Source organism: Chamaea fasciata, unplaced genomic scaffold (assembly GCF_029207755.1).
Source record: "Chamaea fasciata isolate MVZ Bird 193981 ecotype frontalis unplaced genomic scaffold, bChaFas1.0.hap1 SCAF_12, whole genome shotgun sequence".
NCBI lineage: Eukaryota > Metazoa > Chordata > Aves > Passeriformes > Sylviidae > Chamaea > Chamaea fasciata.
The window spans coordinates 6,277,900-6,296,453 of NW_027094097.1; the positions used below are offsets into that span (position 1 = coordinate 6,277,900).

The following is an 18,554-nucleotide window of genomic DNA, read 5'->3' on the forward strand; positions in this document are numbered from 1 at the left end:
GATATGGCCTCTGAATTCAGAACTCCTTTTCAGCCTCCACAGTTTAAAAAAAAATGCTACCAAAATTAACAGAAAAATTGACTCGGCTATTTTCAAACTAAAGGAATGTTTGTTGGGTTTTTTTTTTTTAATTTTAGAAAAATGTTACTCTTTTTTTCACTGTACAAATGAAGGTTTAATTTTTGCCGGGAGTTAATAATACTCTTTGTAGCTGTGTTACTGAGGGAGAAAAGTTTAAAATCTTCAAGTGGAAATTTAATTTTTCACTTGAAGTATGGAATACCCGTTCCTCCTCTAAAAAGCAGAGGTTGCTTTTTTTTCCTGTTTTGAAGTAACATTTTACACTCATGTGCAGGAGAAACTATGCATCATTATGCAGTTTATTGCAAGTGTGTTCACATCTTTATATTTTTCCAAATGGAACTACTTTATGAATTCTGTCCAGTCTGTGTCATAACTAAGAGTTTGCTGTGTTTTTGCTCTTGCCCTGCAGATCTTTTTATCTTATCACTATTTTAAAAAGGATATGGAGAAACCAGTTTATTAACATGAAATGCAATAAGAAGTAAGTTCTTATTGACTATTAGGAGCTAGTGTCTTTCCCCATTGCCTTAAAAGATAAAAGGAGCACTATAAAAGTGTTTTCTAACTTTCTTTGAACATTAGTATTTGAAAGTAAAAGCACAGTGAATAAAGATAACAGCAGTTAAGTGTCATTTTTTTGCTTGTGTTCTGAATTAAGAATATCCCAGATGAAAGCAAAATGTTTTAATCAGGCAAAGAAACTTCTGAGGTGGTTCTCAGGATGGCAGAAGGTGTCCATATGCTTTTTATTTCAACTTCCAAAAGTGTTCTAAAGCCATATAAGTGTATTGGAGAGGTTAAACATCCATGATGCTCTGTGGTGTTATAGGAACAAAATAAATCCTATTGCCCAAAATAAAAGAGAGGTAGATACCTTAAGGGAAGTGCTCTGTTGTCACCTATACCCTCTGCAATACAAATATAGCTTGTCGCAAAGGTTGAGACCTTTGTGGTGCATTCTTTCAGGGAACAGATCTGTCTTCTGGCTTTAATGTAAGAGCTGTGAAATATCTGTATTAGGTAAAATAGAGGTTAAGGCACCTTAAGGGCACTGAATTCTTATCTCTTTTTACTAGCAGGGGTGTCAACATGTACTAAAATGTGATGACCTACTGTCCTCTTTGATAAAAAGGAAAATGACCTGTCTACTGTGGATGGTGATAGAGTTGCCTGGGGCAGATTACGTTGTCACCTTCTTTAGTGTTGGTGTGTAGGAAAATAAAAAAGGCCAGGATAGTTCTGTTTACCACGGAAGTATTTGACATTTCTAGCTACTGATAAAATACACTCAGGGGTAGAAACAAGAAGCTGGTTTACAGTACTAAACAAGGTTGTGAAGAAAGGCAGGGATTGTTTATTGTGTGAGCCCTTGGTATCGGAGGATGTATGATCCGTATCAAGAGATTCCTTCTGACCACTTCAGACACTCACGGTTCAAGTTCTGCATTTAACCCTGCTCTCCACTTGTCCAGGGCCTTTTGGTACACAAAAGGCTGATGTGTCTTGGGTCACGTCTTGAAATTCTGATGTACCAGTGGACTGTGCAACTTAGAGAGTCTAATCATGGAATTAGCTGATACAAATAACGATATTTATTGTGTTCTAGAAATAACTGGTGTCACATTCAAGACCCTTTCCCAGTAGCATTTCAGAGCATTTATAATTTGTAACAATTAATTTAGAAGTCATTGTTAGTCATTGCCTGTTGCTGGGTGTGATGAAATACAAATAAATTAGAGAGCTGATTTAAATTGTAGAACTGAAACAAACTGTTAAGTGTACTTTAAACTTTAATTAATACTTCTTTGCAATTCTGTAAAGGAAGGTGTGCTTCCTGCTAATCAGAGACTGGACTTAAGGACAAAAGAAAGATTTCTGTTGCACTCTTTATCAGTATTTGAGTAGAATGGGTTTCAGCATTTCTTCATGTTTTGCACAATGACAATGAAATTTAGATGTCTTTTGTGTGAGTTCCTTGCATAATAATCTTGTCTCTTGTTTGCATAAATAAATTTTAGAAGTTTTGTTGTTAGAGGTGTGAGACTCCAAGGGATGGGAAATTGAATTCTTGTTGCCAAGCAGATACTGGTTTTTACATTGTTTAAAACTGAAATCTGTGCCCAAAATGAGTGAAATTATAAGTGAACATTCAGGAGAGACACTGAGAAAGTTTCTTTAAAAGGCATGGGAGCCTTTTAAAAGAAGCATAAACCCCCATAACTTTGGTCTAGTTTTGGCTGTTTGCAGGTCAAGCTCATGAAGGTATTTTTGGCCTAAAGCTTTAAGTATACATGAAGAAGGTAGAAATCTTTTGGTATTTGGTTTAATGTCAATAGGAGATGAAATTTAGAAAAATCAAGGTTAACTTATTTAAATCAGGTCAGTGAAGTGTGTCCTGTTAGATCCTGAAAATTCTGACATTATATTCATCTGAAGCGTAAATAATCAACTTTGTCTTTCCTAATTGTTTAGAATTTTTTTATAAGGCTGGTAGCTAAAGTAAAAGCCTATTGCTTTACAGAACTTTCCTCTTTCAATTTTTAAGTGTTTACAGAATTCAGTATTACGTTTGCTTGTACTTAACTGTCCATGATTTTACTTGCATTTGCAATTAAAGAGTGTTTTGAAGTGTACGTTAACAAGCCCATGTAGTTATCATATTTTTTGTTTGTTTCATAATCAGTGGAGGATTTGTTATTGCTTTCATCTAAATATTTTTATTCCAAGGAATTTAGGTAAAGAGCAGGAAATAATCCAGTTCTTACAAAAAAATTAGAGAATGAAGTCAGTAGAGAAGGTGGGCAATGAACAATGAAGGAACAAAATAACGCAAGAAAGAAAGACATGCTGAAAGATGATAAAATACTAAGGCAATGTGATATTTTGGAAGGAAGATTAGATAAGGAAAAAAGTAACACAGAACTGAATGATAGAGAATCAATAAGAAGTGAGTTACAAAGCCACATATTTGGTGGATTCCTGTGTAATATTCTAGCATTTATTTGACTGAAATGTAATGAGCCACTGTTGTGTACTGTATATATAAGTGAATTTACATATGTGGTTTGCTGTTTAAGAGAGGCTGTTTGGCAATGTAAGTCATCAAAAATTTTTAAAGCCAAGTTATTTTTCACTGCTGAATCATCTGCTGATTCTTTTTTTTGTGAGGAGTAGTGAGGGAAAGTAATTAATTGATACTGAGGAAAAAAATAGGAGTTTTTTTAAAGCATGGAATGTTAGCATAGCTACAAATAATAATAAAAATAAAGAAAAATTCAAACAAACAGTTGTGAAGAATACGTAACCTGCTTATGTATAAGTACCTGCTGGGCCTTGGCCATTGAGTCCTTTAGAGAGGTACCTGGCTGACATAGTCTGAACTGATTAGAATGGATTTATTATTCTTAGAAAATCCCCTTTGCATGTGGAATCTTCTCTATTATTGTGGCCCAGGGCCTGATCTTCTCTCCTTTCTAATTTAGTTTTGAAATTCTTTGAGAATTCCCAATTTCATCTGTGTGTGCAAAATGGCAGAACTTTGCATGCATAATAAAAGCTCAGTGACTTTTTGACAGTGCCAATGGTGTGATTAATTTTCTTGCATAAAATATTCAGTCATCCTATGCATATGCAGTGACAATATAAGCAAAGGGGACTGAAGGATCCCTATGGGTGATGTCTGGGGCAGAGCTCTTGTCTTGCTCTTGTCAAATACGTTTGTCTCTCCCCACGTCCCCACAGATTTCTTTCTCCTTGGGCTTTATGCCAATTGCAGCATCTTCCCCATCTGGTCAGTATCAGGAAGGTGGACCACACCTCAACCTCTTCCATCACGTGCTGGAAAGTTTGTATGACTCATGGTACAGAGGCAGAAAATAGAAGAAAGTTGGCATTTTCTTAGGGAGCCTTTATCTAATAACCCCTAGTGTTTGCCACATTGAGTCTTTTCCTGTTAAATAAATTAATAAATAAAAATAAATTGCTCTGTTTGCAGAAAATCATGCCAGGTGTTTTTTACTGAAGCAATTTTGCATTGGTGATGTAGTGCCTCATATCCCAAATGTTAGGGCTTTGATTGCATTTATTCTTAGGGATGATCCAGACCTTTCTTGGGTAGCCTTACAGTGTTAATTAATTGTGTTTGTAGCAGCCACATGGGGGTTTTTTGTGCTTCTAGAGTTAATTTCTTGGCATTATTCCAAGCACAGTAGTAAAAGTGTTAAGATTTTTAACTAGGATAACCAAAGCTCTCAAACTAGAAAGTTACTTCAATCTCTTTTCTGACATGAGCAGTTGCTCTTGCAGGCTCTAAACTGGGATTATGTGGTGCCTGTGAATGTTAACAAGAAGCCTTAGAGAACTTCTCCTGACAAGCCAGTATAGCTTTATGACACTGTGCTGGCAAAACTCTGTATGTCATGTTTGTATCTACATACGTGGAAAGGTACAGTGCATTTTGCTAGCTGTAGTTTTTAGGCAGGTATGGTGATTTGATGTCATGCTGCACATATTTCTGTATCATAGTAAACAAAATACTTGTATCTCATTAAATTAATAAATCAAGTAGATTTTGTAGCCGTGTTTTAGTAACTGGATAAAATATAATTTAAATTCTGGCTGGTTACCAATATTTATCAGTGATGACAAATTACAGATTAGTCTGTGTTTCTATAATCAGAACATTTACACAATGGATATATTGTTACAGTTGTCGTTTTAGTTCTGATTATTACTCAGTATGTCTATTGCAATTTTCTCATTTACAGCTGTTATTGAGCTTCATGTGTAATAGATGGAATTACTGTGTCTACCATTTATTTAATGAATAGCCTACAGAAACATTAGTGTTAATAATATTATCCACTTAATGTACAAAACAGTTTATAATATGGATAGATGAATAATGTGTTGCACTATTTAAATTTTATTGGAATGAGATAAATAGATCTAGAGGATTTTTGTTTGTAAATGCAATGGTGGAGTCATCTGGGGGATTTAAAAAAAGTTAATTCTAAGCAAAGTGATTGCAACTAGGCAGTTATCTAATATATAAATAAAATAGTTTATGCCTAAAGCTCTTTTTTTGGGGGAGGGTGAAATTTTTCTTTTTAAAATAAGTAAGAGTGTCAGCTGTTCAAGTTCATTCTTGATGGGGTTATTCTGCTAATAAGGAGAGCTGGGCTGGAAAACTAACAATTTGGTTTCTTTGCTCAGTAGCAAGGAAGTGTACATGAGACACACATTAAACAGAATTAACTGAATTTACCAATTTGATAAATATGACATGCAGGTCTGCATTAAATAGCATAGTAAGCAAAGTCAGGCCTTGTCCAATGCAGGCAGCTTTCTGGCTACTCTTGCTCTTTGTCTGCTTTTTTGGCTTAGATCAAAAGTAGAAAGGTTTGATTTTGTAAGCCTGAGGGGAAAATATTCCCCCCACCTCCATTTTGAGTAATTTTGATTGTATGCAAGAGGAACTCCTTGGCCTGATTTGTCAGACTTAGTAGGGCTTCTCTAAACGGACTCTTCAAGATAATATTTTTGAAAAAATTGTTGTATTACAGATAATAAAGATATGCTTTGATTTCATGAAAGAGCATGTAAAATTGAACAACCATAATTAAGGGGTTTCTCCTTTTTTTTTTTCTGAATAAATAGGCACTTAAGCAAAATCTTCAGTAAATGTTACGTAGAAGTTAGGCTGTTTGAGTCAGAAAATGTGGATTTTGAGTTTCTGACAGCAGTATTTAAATTCTGGCATTTTCCTTGCTGCGTTGAGACAAATTTGATAGGGAAAGGTAGTAATGTAATAGACCAACATGTAAGAGTATAAAAGCTAGACAAGGCTTATGTGTCCTAAAGCTAGACTGACCTTGCCTAGTGGCTCTGGGTGGTCCATGGCTATTGTAGCCCAATGTATTTTGGGTTAGTTGCCCCCACACCCCCAAAATGTTCTTTATAGCAGACAAGCTGTGCTGTGCAGACCAGTGAGTCTTTGCTGCTGAAGTTACACAGGTCACCTACTGTTTAATTCCACAGATCTCAGAGGAAATCTGAGAGATGTTGGCATATTCAATTGTGAAATTTTAATGGATTCTTTAATTATAGTTTTAACTCTGTGCTAAATGGTTTAAACTGAGTGTGTACAGAAAACAGTCTGTGCATTTATGTACATCTGAGGAGTTCTTCTACTAAGTAAAATACCCGCCAAATCTTCCTACCATAACACTTATGTCCTCATAGCTGTGTATCCAAAAATTCCTTAATGTAACCAACACTTTGTCATTTAAACACTCTTCATTCTCAGCTATGTTGTAGTGCAGGGACTCATGAGCAATGACCTGCCAGCATTTCAGGACTACCAGAGGACTGCGGAGAGCTGTCTGGTATTTTAACTCAAGTTCCCCAAAAATATCTGGTGTTTCAGAGAAGGTAAAACATGTGCATCACATACACATGCTTTTCTTCTGGCCAGTTGTACAATGTTGTGGTTTTCTTCCTTAAAAGAATGTGTTATGTGTTACTTATTTGGGCCATCTATAATTCTATTGCAATGTAAAGTAATTTACTTCCAGCTTTTATGTGATTATTTTCTCAAAAACGCAGGGCATTCCAGAAGTCCTGTAACATATCATATCACATGAAGAATAGCACAAAATTGATATTTTAGCAGAATAAATAATTTTGGTATCTTCAATGTTTCCTCTGGTTACTCTATCAGTTCTTTTCACAGATTTTTTTTTTCCTTTTTTGCTTACTACAGAAAAATTACATCAAATGCAGGATAACAGAACACTGTCAAACTAAGAAGGTTTTATATGGACAGCATTAGACAGGAGCAGAAAGATCCAGTGCGCTAATAGGCACGCTCACATGAGCTACCTAGTCCATTGACAGTTTTTTCCTTTGTTCTCCCTCTCGACCCACTTTCTGCCAGTGATTTGTGACATATTTTTTAAGAGATCAAATAAGCCCTTGACACTTGATTGCAATGTAGTGCTTGTTTACAGTTGCATTTTTGAAGGACCTCTAGACAAGATGGAAGGTTTAACTTAAAGTAATTAAATTTGCATCTGCTCTGTGACAGGAATTTTCTTATGTGTGTATCCTGTTGAGCAACTTCTACTGTAATTGGCCATGAAGTACCAAAAGAAGGATCCAGGTAGACAAAATCATTGTTGCCTACTACTAAAATCTGTCATGGTATTTCTTAAGGACTGGCTTGTACTTGGCTTGTGCCATGTTCTTTGAAATATAGTAATACCTACTTTACTTTTTTTTCCCCTGTTATTCTTAATGTGGACCCTGACTTGAAACACAAATTAAGCTGAACTCGATGAATCGCATTTTCTATTCACATTTTAAAATCTAAAGAACTATTTTATAGCTACTTTGAATTCAACATGATTAATTCATATCTGTTTTTTGTGGTATATTTTGGCCAGATTGATATTGTTGAATTTCCTCTGATCTGTGAGATTTGAAGATACCAGGATGTTCACCTAATACGAACTGAAGTGGTTTTATGAGGACCAAGAATTGTTTGCATCTTGCATTACCTGTCCTTATGGCTACTTTTGAGTACAGTATAGGTTAGAAGTAGTTATTTTCAGCCTACTGACTACAAGCAAGATTAATAGCTTTTGGAAGGGCTGTAATGAAAGGCTGACCCAACTGGCTTTTGTATTATACCTTGTTTATCCTGCTCTCATCTCTATCACCTTTGGGCTACAACAAAACGTAATTTATGTTAGCAATGCTTCATTGAAGGTGAAAGGTCACATTTTTAATGAGGGTAGCCCTGATTGGGATTCAGGTTTTAAAATGTTGTGTGGTAGAGTACAGTCAACAAAGTCCATGTAAAGAAAATGATTGCAGAAAGAGGTGAGAAGAGGGGGAAATAAGTCCATTTATTTTATTTAAAGTTCAACTAGCAGAAGTTAAACAGCTAGGAGAAGGAATTTAACAAAGTACCAGGAATGTGATGTTCAAGTTTAATAAGCCTTTATAATTTTGGCAGAGTGGTGGGCTGTTTGTACTGAGAAAAATACTTTGCAGGTAATCACTTTCCTCTTATTTTGATGCTGTTTGCTAGAAATATTCTCCCTCTCTCAAATCTTTGACATGAGTGGGACAGAAATGAAATGACCACCTGTGCTTGTTCCAGTGAGAACTTGTCTGTATTTGGAACAGTTAACCATAATGCCCAACTGGGTCTGACTTTTCCCTTTAGAAGGCCTTATGTTCATGAGATTGAGCAGTGGTGTCCATTAGTGGTATGCTTTAAAAATGATCCTGTTGAATGGTGTTAATATTAGAATTCACTTCGTTGACTCACATAACCAATTTTATGAAACATGCACTTTCTTATAGAAGCCAAAATCTTTTCGAGATAAGTTGAAACTTTAAGAGAATTCTCGTCAAAAGAAGTTTAGCAGGTACGTGGAGAAGTTTTAGGGTATAAGCAACAAAGCTAAAGTTGTCAACTCAGAGTAGTCAAAAGTTGATTTGAAAGAAGTTCTTGGATTTAGGTTTTACCAACATTCAAATACTTACCCTGTGTGACTGGTGCTTGCCAGGAATCTCACTCTTATCTTTCATTTACGTGTGTTGTTTGCAAGTGACAAAGTGCTTCAGATATGTTCAAGAAAGGAATGGGAAACACATCAGGGATTTTGAATTTCATTACTTTTTGTGGAAACGACTTCTAACCTGAGCTTAGTTCAAAGTTTTCATAGAGAAGAGTGGTGGAGTGGGCGTCTTTGGTTCTTCACAGCTAAATTGTCTTTCATGGAGACACAGATTATCAAAGCCTGAGCTTTTATATATATATTTTTTTAACTCTCTATATAGACTGTGTGACAGTAACCACTGTGAAAAATCTATGTAAGGCCCACAGGATTCACTTTGTGAATGAAGGTTTAGGAAGGCTGCAGGTTAGATTGCATGAGAGCTGCAATACTTTGAAGTGATACTGTGCCAATGTCAGAAGCTTTTTTCCCCAGTTTTGGATTGTTTTCTGTGTATCACGCTGCATCATAACTGGATATTGGATTGTGCCTCTATATGATAGGAACTTTTCTTTTTTCCCGTGGTGATATGTGAAGCAATCTATTGAGGCCGTGCTGTAGCAGTTCAAACACAGGGTTTCCTTTCCTTCTCCCCAGAATTCTCCTACAGCTCCTGTAGCTGCACTTGATTTTTAGCAGAGGCCAGCCTTGCAGTGCTCCTCCTGCAGTGCCTCTCCATCCCTCTCTCTGCCTTCTTCCCTACCACGGCACTCCCCTGTGCCTGGGCTCCTGCTGTCTCTTGGCAAGAAATAGAATCACACTGTGCTTTAAAGCAACATAATGTCGGGATTCCCCTTCTTTTCATCCGTGCCAATAGGTCTTGAACTATTAATGCAAATCTTCAAAATGATTCTTTTAAATTTACACTTGTTTTACATTATTTTATAATTAAGTTTTAGTGTTTAAAGAGAAGAAAGGAATAGAAGTTTTTGAAGTGATTAAATATTAATTTTATTCACATTTAACCCTAATTTACATTAAGGATGTTAACTGAAAGGCACATCTTTTGAATTCAACATTTTCATTTCCTTTTAGCCTCATTGATGAACAGTTAGATCTTGTCATATAAAGTGTCAGGGTCCACTGGGATAGAAGGAATAATTGTGCAGTCTTGTACTTGTTAGGATGGTCTGTTTGTGATGCTTACTAAGAGAATAAAACAAACAAATAAATCAAAAATATTTTGTCTAAACTAAAACTGAGATTTGAAGCAAAACCTTTTTTCAAACTGCTGGAGTCCTGCTTGAGGACTCTGGTGCTTCTTCTTGTCTGTCTTAACAGGACTTCTGTGACTTAAAAAGCTGATTTCTATTATATTTTACTGGAAGGTATATCAAAGGGTAATATTGGTGATGAAATCTTGTATTACATATGTGAGAGATATTTATATTACACCTAGGGCTATGAATTTAGATAAATACAAAAAAATTGTGCTGCATGCAGCCACAACTAGGTGTGAAACTGACCACTGATGTTTATTTCCTTTCAGAGAATAAATTAACTAAAATGCACTCTGTATCCTTCTGTTAAGATCTATAGTTCTTACCTGAGAATTCAGGAAATATAGGATTTATTTCTGTGGTTTAAATTGCTTATAGGATCCTGGATAAAAGTTCAGGTGTAGTATGAACTGCTGAAGCCTTTTGGATGTATTCAGTGCTTACACCTGCACAAGTAAAATCCTGTGAGCGATACAGGCCTTTGTGCCGTGTTTAATAAATTATGGAACTTTGAAGAATCTTTGAGAAGTGGGGCCTGCATGTGACTGAGCAGCAGACATGAATAAGTGTTATCCTCGAGTGTATCTAGCAGACAGTAATAGATGCTTGAACAGACAATATGAGCACTGAGTGAGTGATGGTAATAACATTAAATATTTACATATAGCAAAAGCATTTTGACAGCAGAAAAGAGACTGTCTCTGCAGTAAGGTGGGTAAACCCCAGTGTGATACAGTGCACCTTTCTATAGGACAACTTTATATTAATAACTAGCAGTGTTTCTCTGCAAGACAGATTCTATGATCTACTGTCATACAAGACAATTCTCAAGACTTTATTGGTGTAATCTCCAGGTGCCAATATCACTCCATACCTACCATAATGCAAAAACAATTACTGAGTTCAGAAATAAGAATTGATAATTGGATAATAGCTAAATGCTTAATACTAATCAAAGTAGATTTTAACCTGTTACCAAAAGCCCAGATTCACTCTACTTTGCCTTACCTCAGTTTTATGTTGCATTTTCCAACACAGGAGCTGTCTGGAGAACTGTGTCCTAAAGCATATTGTACTGTGGCTGTGCCTGAAAGAATTGATGAAAGCAAGAAGTCTCCTGCCCTCTCCACTGCTGAGCAGTTTCATAGGAATAAATCCATTTTATTGATTCTGGAGTTCTTGAAGTGCAGCATATTTGGTTTTGCTGCCCTTGTTTTGTTTTTTTTTGAGGGAACCTACAAATTATGATTATAGAACAGTTGATATTGCACTAGACTTGTTAAAATAGGTGATGCTTGATTCACACATAATTTTAAAGGGAAATTACTTTATCAGAAGCATAGGATAACAGTTTTTATGCTGAGGAACATATGAATATTGTTAGAGGTTTTTATCCCTGTAAATGCATTTCAAAAACCTTTCACTTATAGGAAAGAAATAAAACAATGGTGACAGTACATTGAATTTTTTTTAATACTGTATGAAGCTTGTATTACCATGATGAGCCTGCTTGCATTTAATGATCTGTCATGTCATGTAATTAAAACAAATTAATATTGAAAATGAACTAAAATTGAGTAGTATCAGGCCACTTTTTCATATATTCATTTTCTTGTCATAGCAAAAGACAACATAGACCACAATTCTAGAATTTTTTGCATTAAATCATCAGTAAGGTTGGTTTTTGTTTTGTTTCAATATTTTATGGCAAAGATAATTTTTTGGAAGTGGATAAGGGAAACTTGTAAAGATGATTGGCAATTCCTTTCTTAGTGGGTATCCAATCAATGTCTGTGAGTAATGTGCATCATTTGAGAGTATGAATAACTATGAATATCTGCAATATCTAAGGCATATGACTAGTTGAGCTTTGGTCAGTCGAGCATTTCATGAGCTATAAGGGCAAATACATTTTTACAGCTTTTAAGGAAAGAATCTTAATCCTGTGGAGGAAAGAGCTGGTATAATGGAAGAGGGAAAAAAATGTTCTATTCCTGAAAATATGTGAATGATATGCTTTGCAAAAGGGATGTGACAGAAATATAATGTGATGTGTTCTCTTCTTGGAGTTTTTCTTCGAGGCAAAAACTTTTGCAGGTGATAGCTGTTCTGAGGAGCATTCCTCTGTGGCTGTAAAATTGATGTGGGCTACAGAGCTAGAATGTTGATAACTTGATGCCAGTGGATGTGAGTTGAGATGTTTCGAGTGGGGACTGCACTGAAGATAAACCCAAGTGGGCTCATTTCACTGTCTAAAACTTTAACCATATTCCTTGTTTGTTTCTTGAATATCAAGAATTGGAAAATAAGCAGGATTTATATTTCAGATTAAATCTGGAATCTAGTACAGGAGCGTGCTGCTGGCTTTCAGAGGGCAGAACATCTCTGGTTCCTTAAGAAACAACACCTGTAATGGAGTAGATGATCTACGTGTGTTTTTCAAGACAACTACTAGTTTGGGATCTTTCTGGATTAAAACTTCTAACGTGCTGGTCAGAGTTACTCTAGTTTAAAATCCTGTTTCATTTTAACACCACCTCTGTATTAGAAATAAGTAAGTATTCTTGTAAAAACAATAAAACAACAGGTTCTTAAAAGCTGGAACAGTCTAATACTTCAGTGACCACCAGACTTTGCATATTTTTGTTCAATGCTGTGGTAAACAGGGGTTACACTTGGTTTTCTGCTGTTAATGCTGCCTTCTTGGTGGTGTGCTCTCTGCACTTCCTCACCATTTTTCAGTGCTTTGTATCAGCACATCTCCCCTCCCTCTGCTCATTTGAGCTTTCCAAGGTGTCAGGCAGTGAAAGGGCTCCAGAAAGGACACGTACTTTCTTTGAATCGGGAAGAGCAATTTTAGAAGCCATGAGCAGAATTTTATATGACGTAAGGAACGAGTTTATCTTCCTTTTTTAACTTCATATTTAAAGTAGGGACAATGTTGGTTCTTGTGGCAGCAGTTTAGGTCCTAAAGTAGGGTATAGGTTCAAATACTTATATTGTATTTACAGAAAAGGTTTCCAAACATAGAGCTTAGAGTTACAGTGTGCTCTGTGCAGTGTTCACTCACTGAGTGAAGTTTCTCCCATTTGGATTTCTAAGGGATTTTAGTACTAAATTTGGATTTCTAAGGGCTTTTTAGCAGTATTTATGCACTTCACATCATAACTGTTTACCTGATACAATGGAAGGTTTAGTCCATGCAGTCATACTGTCCTACTCTAACCATCAAAATGAGAATTCTCGTTTCAGAAACATCTTTCATCACACATAATTTCAGGGTTCCCTGATGCAGATACATAACTGAGTAAGATTCTGTGTTCATAATATAACCCTCAAAGTCTAGACCATGTAATGATCAGGACCTGAGATCATACAAAACTTTGCTGAAGTTTTATATTTCCATTTCACTGAGTTTGTGGTGGGAAAATTAAATTAGACAAACTCTGCAGCTGTCAGTCCGTTGTAGTCTGAATAATGTTTTCAGGAGCAGTGTTTTAAAACTTGTTATTCCTCCTCTTCATTCTCACCCCTCACACTTCTTGCAGCTTCAGAATTTGGAGAAATTATTTTTAAAGCAACCTTTAAGCACCTTGTGATACAAGTGCTATTTCAATCAGAACAGACATTTGGTGTCCTCCTGTAACAGAAAGCCTGCCTGGTGTGGATTTTTGATTTTTTTTCCCTTGTTTTGTAGTATACAGTTCTACATATGCTGAAGTACATTATTTTTGCTTAGTTTAATGAAGCACATGAAATTTGGAGTCATGAGATTCGAGTCATGGCAATTTAATGCCAGTAATAGGAAGCAGCTTGGTTGAGGGTGATTTTCTGCTGAAATTAGTACTATAAAGTATTAATATATTGCTGTTCATTTCATGATGATAGATGTGGGGTTCAGATGCAGCATTTTAAATTTATTCATCAGGATATATATAGAGTGTCCATAAAAAAATGCTGTCCGTGTGCTAAATGGCTAGAGAACACAGAGGTTTTTATTCCCTTTTCCTGTGAAAGTGTTGTGAAATAAAAATGTAGAGACTAATGGCAGGGATTGTACTTGCATCCTTTTTTGCAGTCTTTGCTTTTAACTTGATCTAAGCATGTAAGTGAATCTTTTAACTTGGTAGACAATTGTGCTGGTATTCACACTTTAATTTATATTCATCATGAAACATGAAACTCTTAATGCCTTTTCATGAGCGAGGTTGTGCTGCAGTTTAGTTTGTTTGCATAAACTTAAACACTGAGCAGAACAGAACCAGGGTAACGGACATGGGGGTGGCTGTGACTCCACTGTAGTGACAGTAAATATGATGGCAGGAGTAGTCCAAGTGTCAGCATGCAAGCAAGGAAAGGAAAACTGTGCAAGTTTGCAGGCTCTAGAATACTTTATTAAGCTGTGAAAGCACTCCAGATAATTAGTAGTGATAAGAGTCCATTCAACGCAGAGGGGGGGGGTGTTAAAAAAAAACAGTCGATGAAATATTTTCCTAAAATCAATGACAAAAACTGTCCAAAGCTTCCAGTGCGTAGTATAGGCTTTAAATCCACTGGCTTGGACTGCAAGGGCAGGCTGTAGTGGAACTGTGCAAAGCGTTCCCAGCTCTTTCAGGGCGGGTGGAAAGCAGGCAGGGTGCGTGTCCCCAGGCCCCCTTTGCCCGGTGTTCGGTGGCAGAGGGACACGGCTGTCCCGCAGTGCCGCGCCGGCCCCGGGGCGCTCTCCCCGCCCGGTGTGTGTCACTAGGTGGCACCGCGGCACCGCGGCACCGCCGAGCCTCGGGGAAATTGTTTTATTGGGGAAAGGGCACGGTGTAATGTATTCATCTCCATCCCAGGCAGCCATTAATGCCCCGAAACATGCCCTCTCACAGCTCTGGCCTGTTGACTATGCTTATTTGGTGTAATAATTAGCAGAATTTCTCGCTAACAGCGGTACTTACCAACACCTCGCATTTTCCTCTGTGTTTTTGTACGTGATGGATTGTGCATTCTATGAATAAAGTTAAGCGGGTCACAGCCTAAGCCCTGTACAACACAGCTATTTTCTGCACAATAGTTCTGAATAGATATATATTAACTCCTTTTTAATCCCCGTGGTGCGCAATGCAAACAACTTCGGGTCTTTTTGTAATGGGCCATTGAAAACTTGTAAGCACGGAACGCTTAACTTGTCAACTTAAAGAACAAAAAAAAGAGAAATGGAATGAGGAGCTACAGAAATCAGAGTACAGTATCTTTTACCGATGGCAGGCTTTAGGAGCCTGTTCCAGTGCTCCATGAGCTCGCTGTACCTTGTTCTAGAGGAACAATTCTCATATGCATGTTGAAGGTGATCGCTCTGCTGTCACGACGTTCAAAATTAATCTGCTTGGTATGAAAATAAAGGTTGGAATTCTAAGTTAAACATTTATTGGGTTTTGGTGTTTTTTTTTTTTTTTTTTTTTTTTTTGTTTTTTTTTTTTTTTTTGTTTTTTTTTTTTTTGTTTTTTTTTTTTTTTTTACATTTTCCTAGCTGAAAATTGTTTTGCTTAAATTTTTTGTGACGGAAATAAAAAGAAAAGGTTCCTGAATAAATGCTGTGGGTAGGGATCCTCATCATGGTTCTTTCCAAATGCATGTGCTGATAAAGTTAGGGGGTCCCAAAATTATTAAGTAAGTCTATTCTTTTTTCAGTTAAATCCCCAAGCAAAATGTAATGGAATCCTTATATAATGAATTAGCCCAACTAACAGTGGTTTGAGGCATATTTCATGTGGAAGTTCAGCTCTGCATGGAGACTATCAAGCCTTTGTCACTAGTTTAGTTGGGAATTGCAGCATATGTAGTGCCAAATGTGGGTCATAAGCTCTTACAGTTGTCGGTTATTTAATTTTAAAATCCTCCCTTTGAATATTTTTTTTTTTAAAATCCTACATTGTTCATTTTTCTTTTTTCATTCAGCCCTTCTTGAATTCGAGTTACTGCTGAAGCAGTTCCATTGTAGAAGGGGAAGTAATACAGCATGTTAAGCCAGCAAATAAGAACAAAGGTGGGTCTGGCAGCTTTCTCTTAATGTCAATTCCTTGCCCTCAGCATCCCTTATTAATGCAACTGAGCTGCTGTCACTCAGCTGGTTTTAACACAGACATGCAGGCTACGTGTCAGAAAGGGTGGCCTAGATTTTTGAATTTCAGGTTGAGAGTACCCCAACATACAAAACCACTGTATCAAATTATAAAATGGTTGACTCCAGTCCTGGCAGGCATTCTGAAGGAAGTGAAATTTATTTATTGTTGTCTTTGACATAACCTCTAAGGAAGCAAGAGAGTTTAGATTTTAAGGTGTCTGCAGTATTTTCAGTTGGATGGAGACTTTGCTGTGTGCCTTTAATTTTATGATAGTTCAGAACAATCCTTCTCTTTGTTAAGTTGTGCGTCCACATTAGGATTATTTTTTTGTGTGCTTATATCTCTTTATATAAAGGGTTTTTATGTTTTCTCACTGTTCCTTCACTTTTACTAATTTACTGTGGGCTTTTTGATAATGTTCTTATATATCATATACAGATATTTACTTAAAAATACAATCAGAAATTATTTGGTACTTTTTCTTTACTGGGTCATTTCATGGATTCAATTTTGATTGTCACCACACAGTTCATTAAACGTGTCTGTATTTTCCTATCAGTATGGCTGCCCCTCTTCCTTTGTTTAGACAACCAATCCAATCCATTCTAGAGTGAGTTAGTACTCTTGGCAGGAATTGTTTATTTATTAAATTTGGCAGAAGAAACATGCAGTAGTGTAAGTTTAGGATATTTTGTCAGCAGACGAGAGCAAGTAGGGCAAAGGAGAGTTGAAATGGTTGAAATCTGGAATGATCCTCCATGTGCCAGCCTCTCTCTTTTTCACCTTCAGAAATCCAGCCTGTGTTTGAGAATGACATGGAGAAGGGAAGAGATGATTTTGAAAAGATTTGTTTTTAGTTAATTACTTCACATTCTCAAAATAGAGGCAGAGGTAGCAGCAGGACTATTTAGATTCTTAGACCAGTTAGGAATGTAAGTGTATGGGAAGAAAGGACAAGCAAGAGTTTCCTGAACAAATGTACAAGGAAGACTTTAGAAATAATTTTTGTGCATCTCCATTTTAGTTGAGTATTGCTGCTCTACAAAATTATGCCTGAATATTGCAAGTGAGGGGAAAAGTTAACGAGAAATAAGGTCTGTATATGCAAATAATAGAAATGAAAACTGGAAATTAAGTATTAGCCTTTTCATAAGTCAGAATAGCTTTATTAAAACAGCATTATTTGATGATTTGGGAGTTCTTAAATTTGCTCAAAAAGTGTATTCTTAAGCAAAATGTTGATTTGCATTATGAAATTCGCCTGGATTTGGCCCAAAGAAAATGGCTTAGCAAATTTATTTTCATAGCACATCAGTGTTCTCTTGTATTTTACCTCTTATACCCTAACATTATTTATGTTGTGCAAAGATGGCCTAAGAATAAAATGTGAGTAGCCTTTCCTTTAGCTGTGGTTCTTTAACCTTATGATAGTACTGTAAATGTTCTCAGTACTGTGAGATACAGATCCCAAACTCCTGGTTTTTTGGCTTGTGAGGCAGAATGGAATTTCTAACACCAGGGTCTCCTGGTTCACTGACCACTGGTGACTGGCAAAGTGATTAATCAAAACCAAACTGAGGAACGAGATGCGTCAGACTTTCAGTCGGTGTGGCTCTGCTGCCTCCAGTTTATTTGGTTAGACTGTACGTGCAGAACTTCTCAAAGAAATATGGATGATTCTTTGAAGTCTGATGGTCTGAACAGTTTGGGAACCACTCATTTAGAAAAACTTCCAAATATGATATAAGAAAAAATTCCCATGAGGGAGAATTAAGGTTTCTCAGAAGTGCCTCTCCAATGCCTGATGATCCTTTTCTTTCAATTGCGCTCCCTGTTTCTGGTTTGAACTTGTCCAGCATTTCAGACCCCGAATTTTGCTAATTGTTGCCTGCCAACTTAACATTTGGATGTTAGCTTTTTGTCTACCCTGTGGCTTATTTACCATGAAGCCTTCAAGCTTCAAAATGAACCAGGTCTGAATTGTTCACTATGAGGTGATTCTTTAAATTACTTTTGTTGAAAAAAACCCCCCTTTTAATCAGCAAACCATATAGCAATATCTTCCTTTAATTTATATGCCAAAATTCAATCCAACAGTATTTTGTTAATAGCTGTCTTATTATAAAGCTGAGTCAACAACTGTAGTATATAAGTTTTCTAAGTGAGTGTTTCTACCATATTACTGACGGTGTAGTGCATGCAAAGTTAGGAAATTCGTATGTGATAAATACAGTCCAATGTCTGTGCATTTATTCCACAGGTCACTCTTATAAATCATAAAATCAAAAAATACCAGGTCGTAAAGGGACCTCAAGGATTCCCTCATCCAGTTGTGTAAAATGTTACAAATTGCACTTCACCTCACTTTAAACCGTCTTCCTGTCTTTGCATTCTGCACTGAAGAGTACAGTTATGCATTCTGCAAATATGTACATGTGATGTCTTGGAAGGCTGTAAAGGTCTTCAGATTTTCACCAAGTTTGTAAGTGCTTTTAGACTTTCATAGTGCTTACTGTGCTAATAAAATCTCTGGAAAATAATTTGGTTCTGTAAAAAATACCAAGAATCAA

The 18,554-nt window shown here is 36.4% G+C and overlaps 1 protein-coding gene across 2 annotated transcripts in view; it reads left to right on the forward strand.

Moving 5' to 3' along the window:
- FTO (FTO alpha-ketoglutarate dependent dioxygenase) overlaps window positions 1-18,554 on the forward strand; it is a 222,274-nt gene that overhangs the window by 13,284 nt on the left and 190,436 nt on the right. Inside the window, exon 2 of one of the 2 annotated variants that reach the window (XM_066194285.1) lies at window positions 15,818-15,905. The exons of the other annotated variant lie outside the window; for it this stretch is intronic. Coding sequence (XP_066050382.1) covers window positions 15,879-15,905 — 27 coding nt within the window. The 5' untranslated portion in view covers window positions 15,818-15,878. The remainder of the gene's footprint in view (window positions 1-15,817; window positions 15,906-18,554) is intronic. 2 annotated transcript variants of the gene reach the window in all.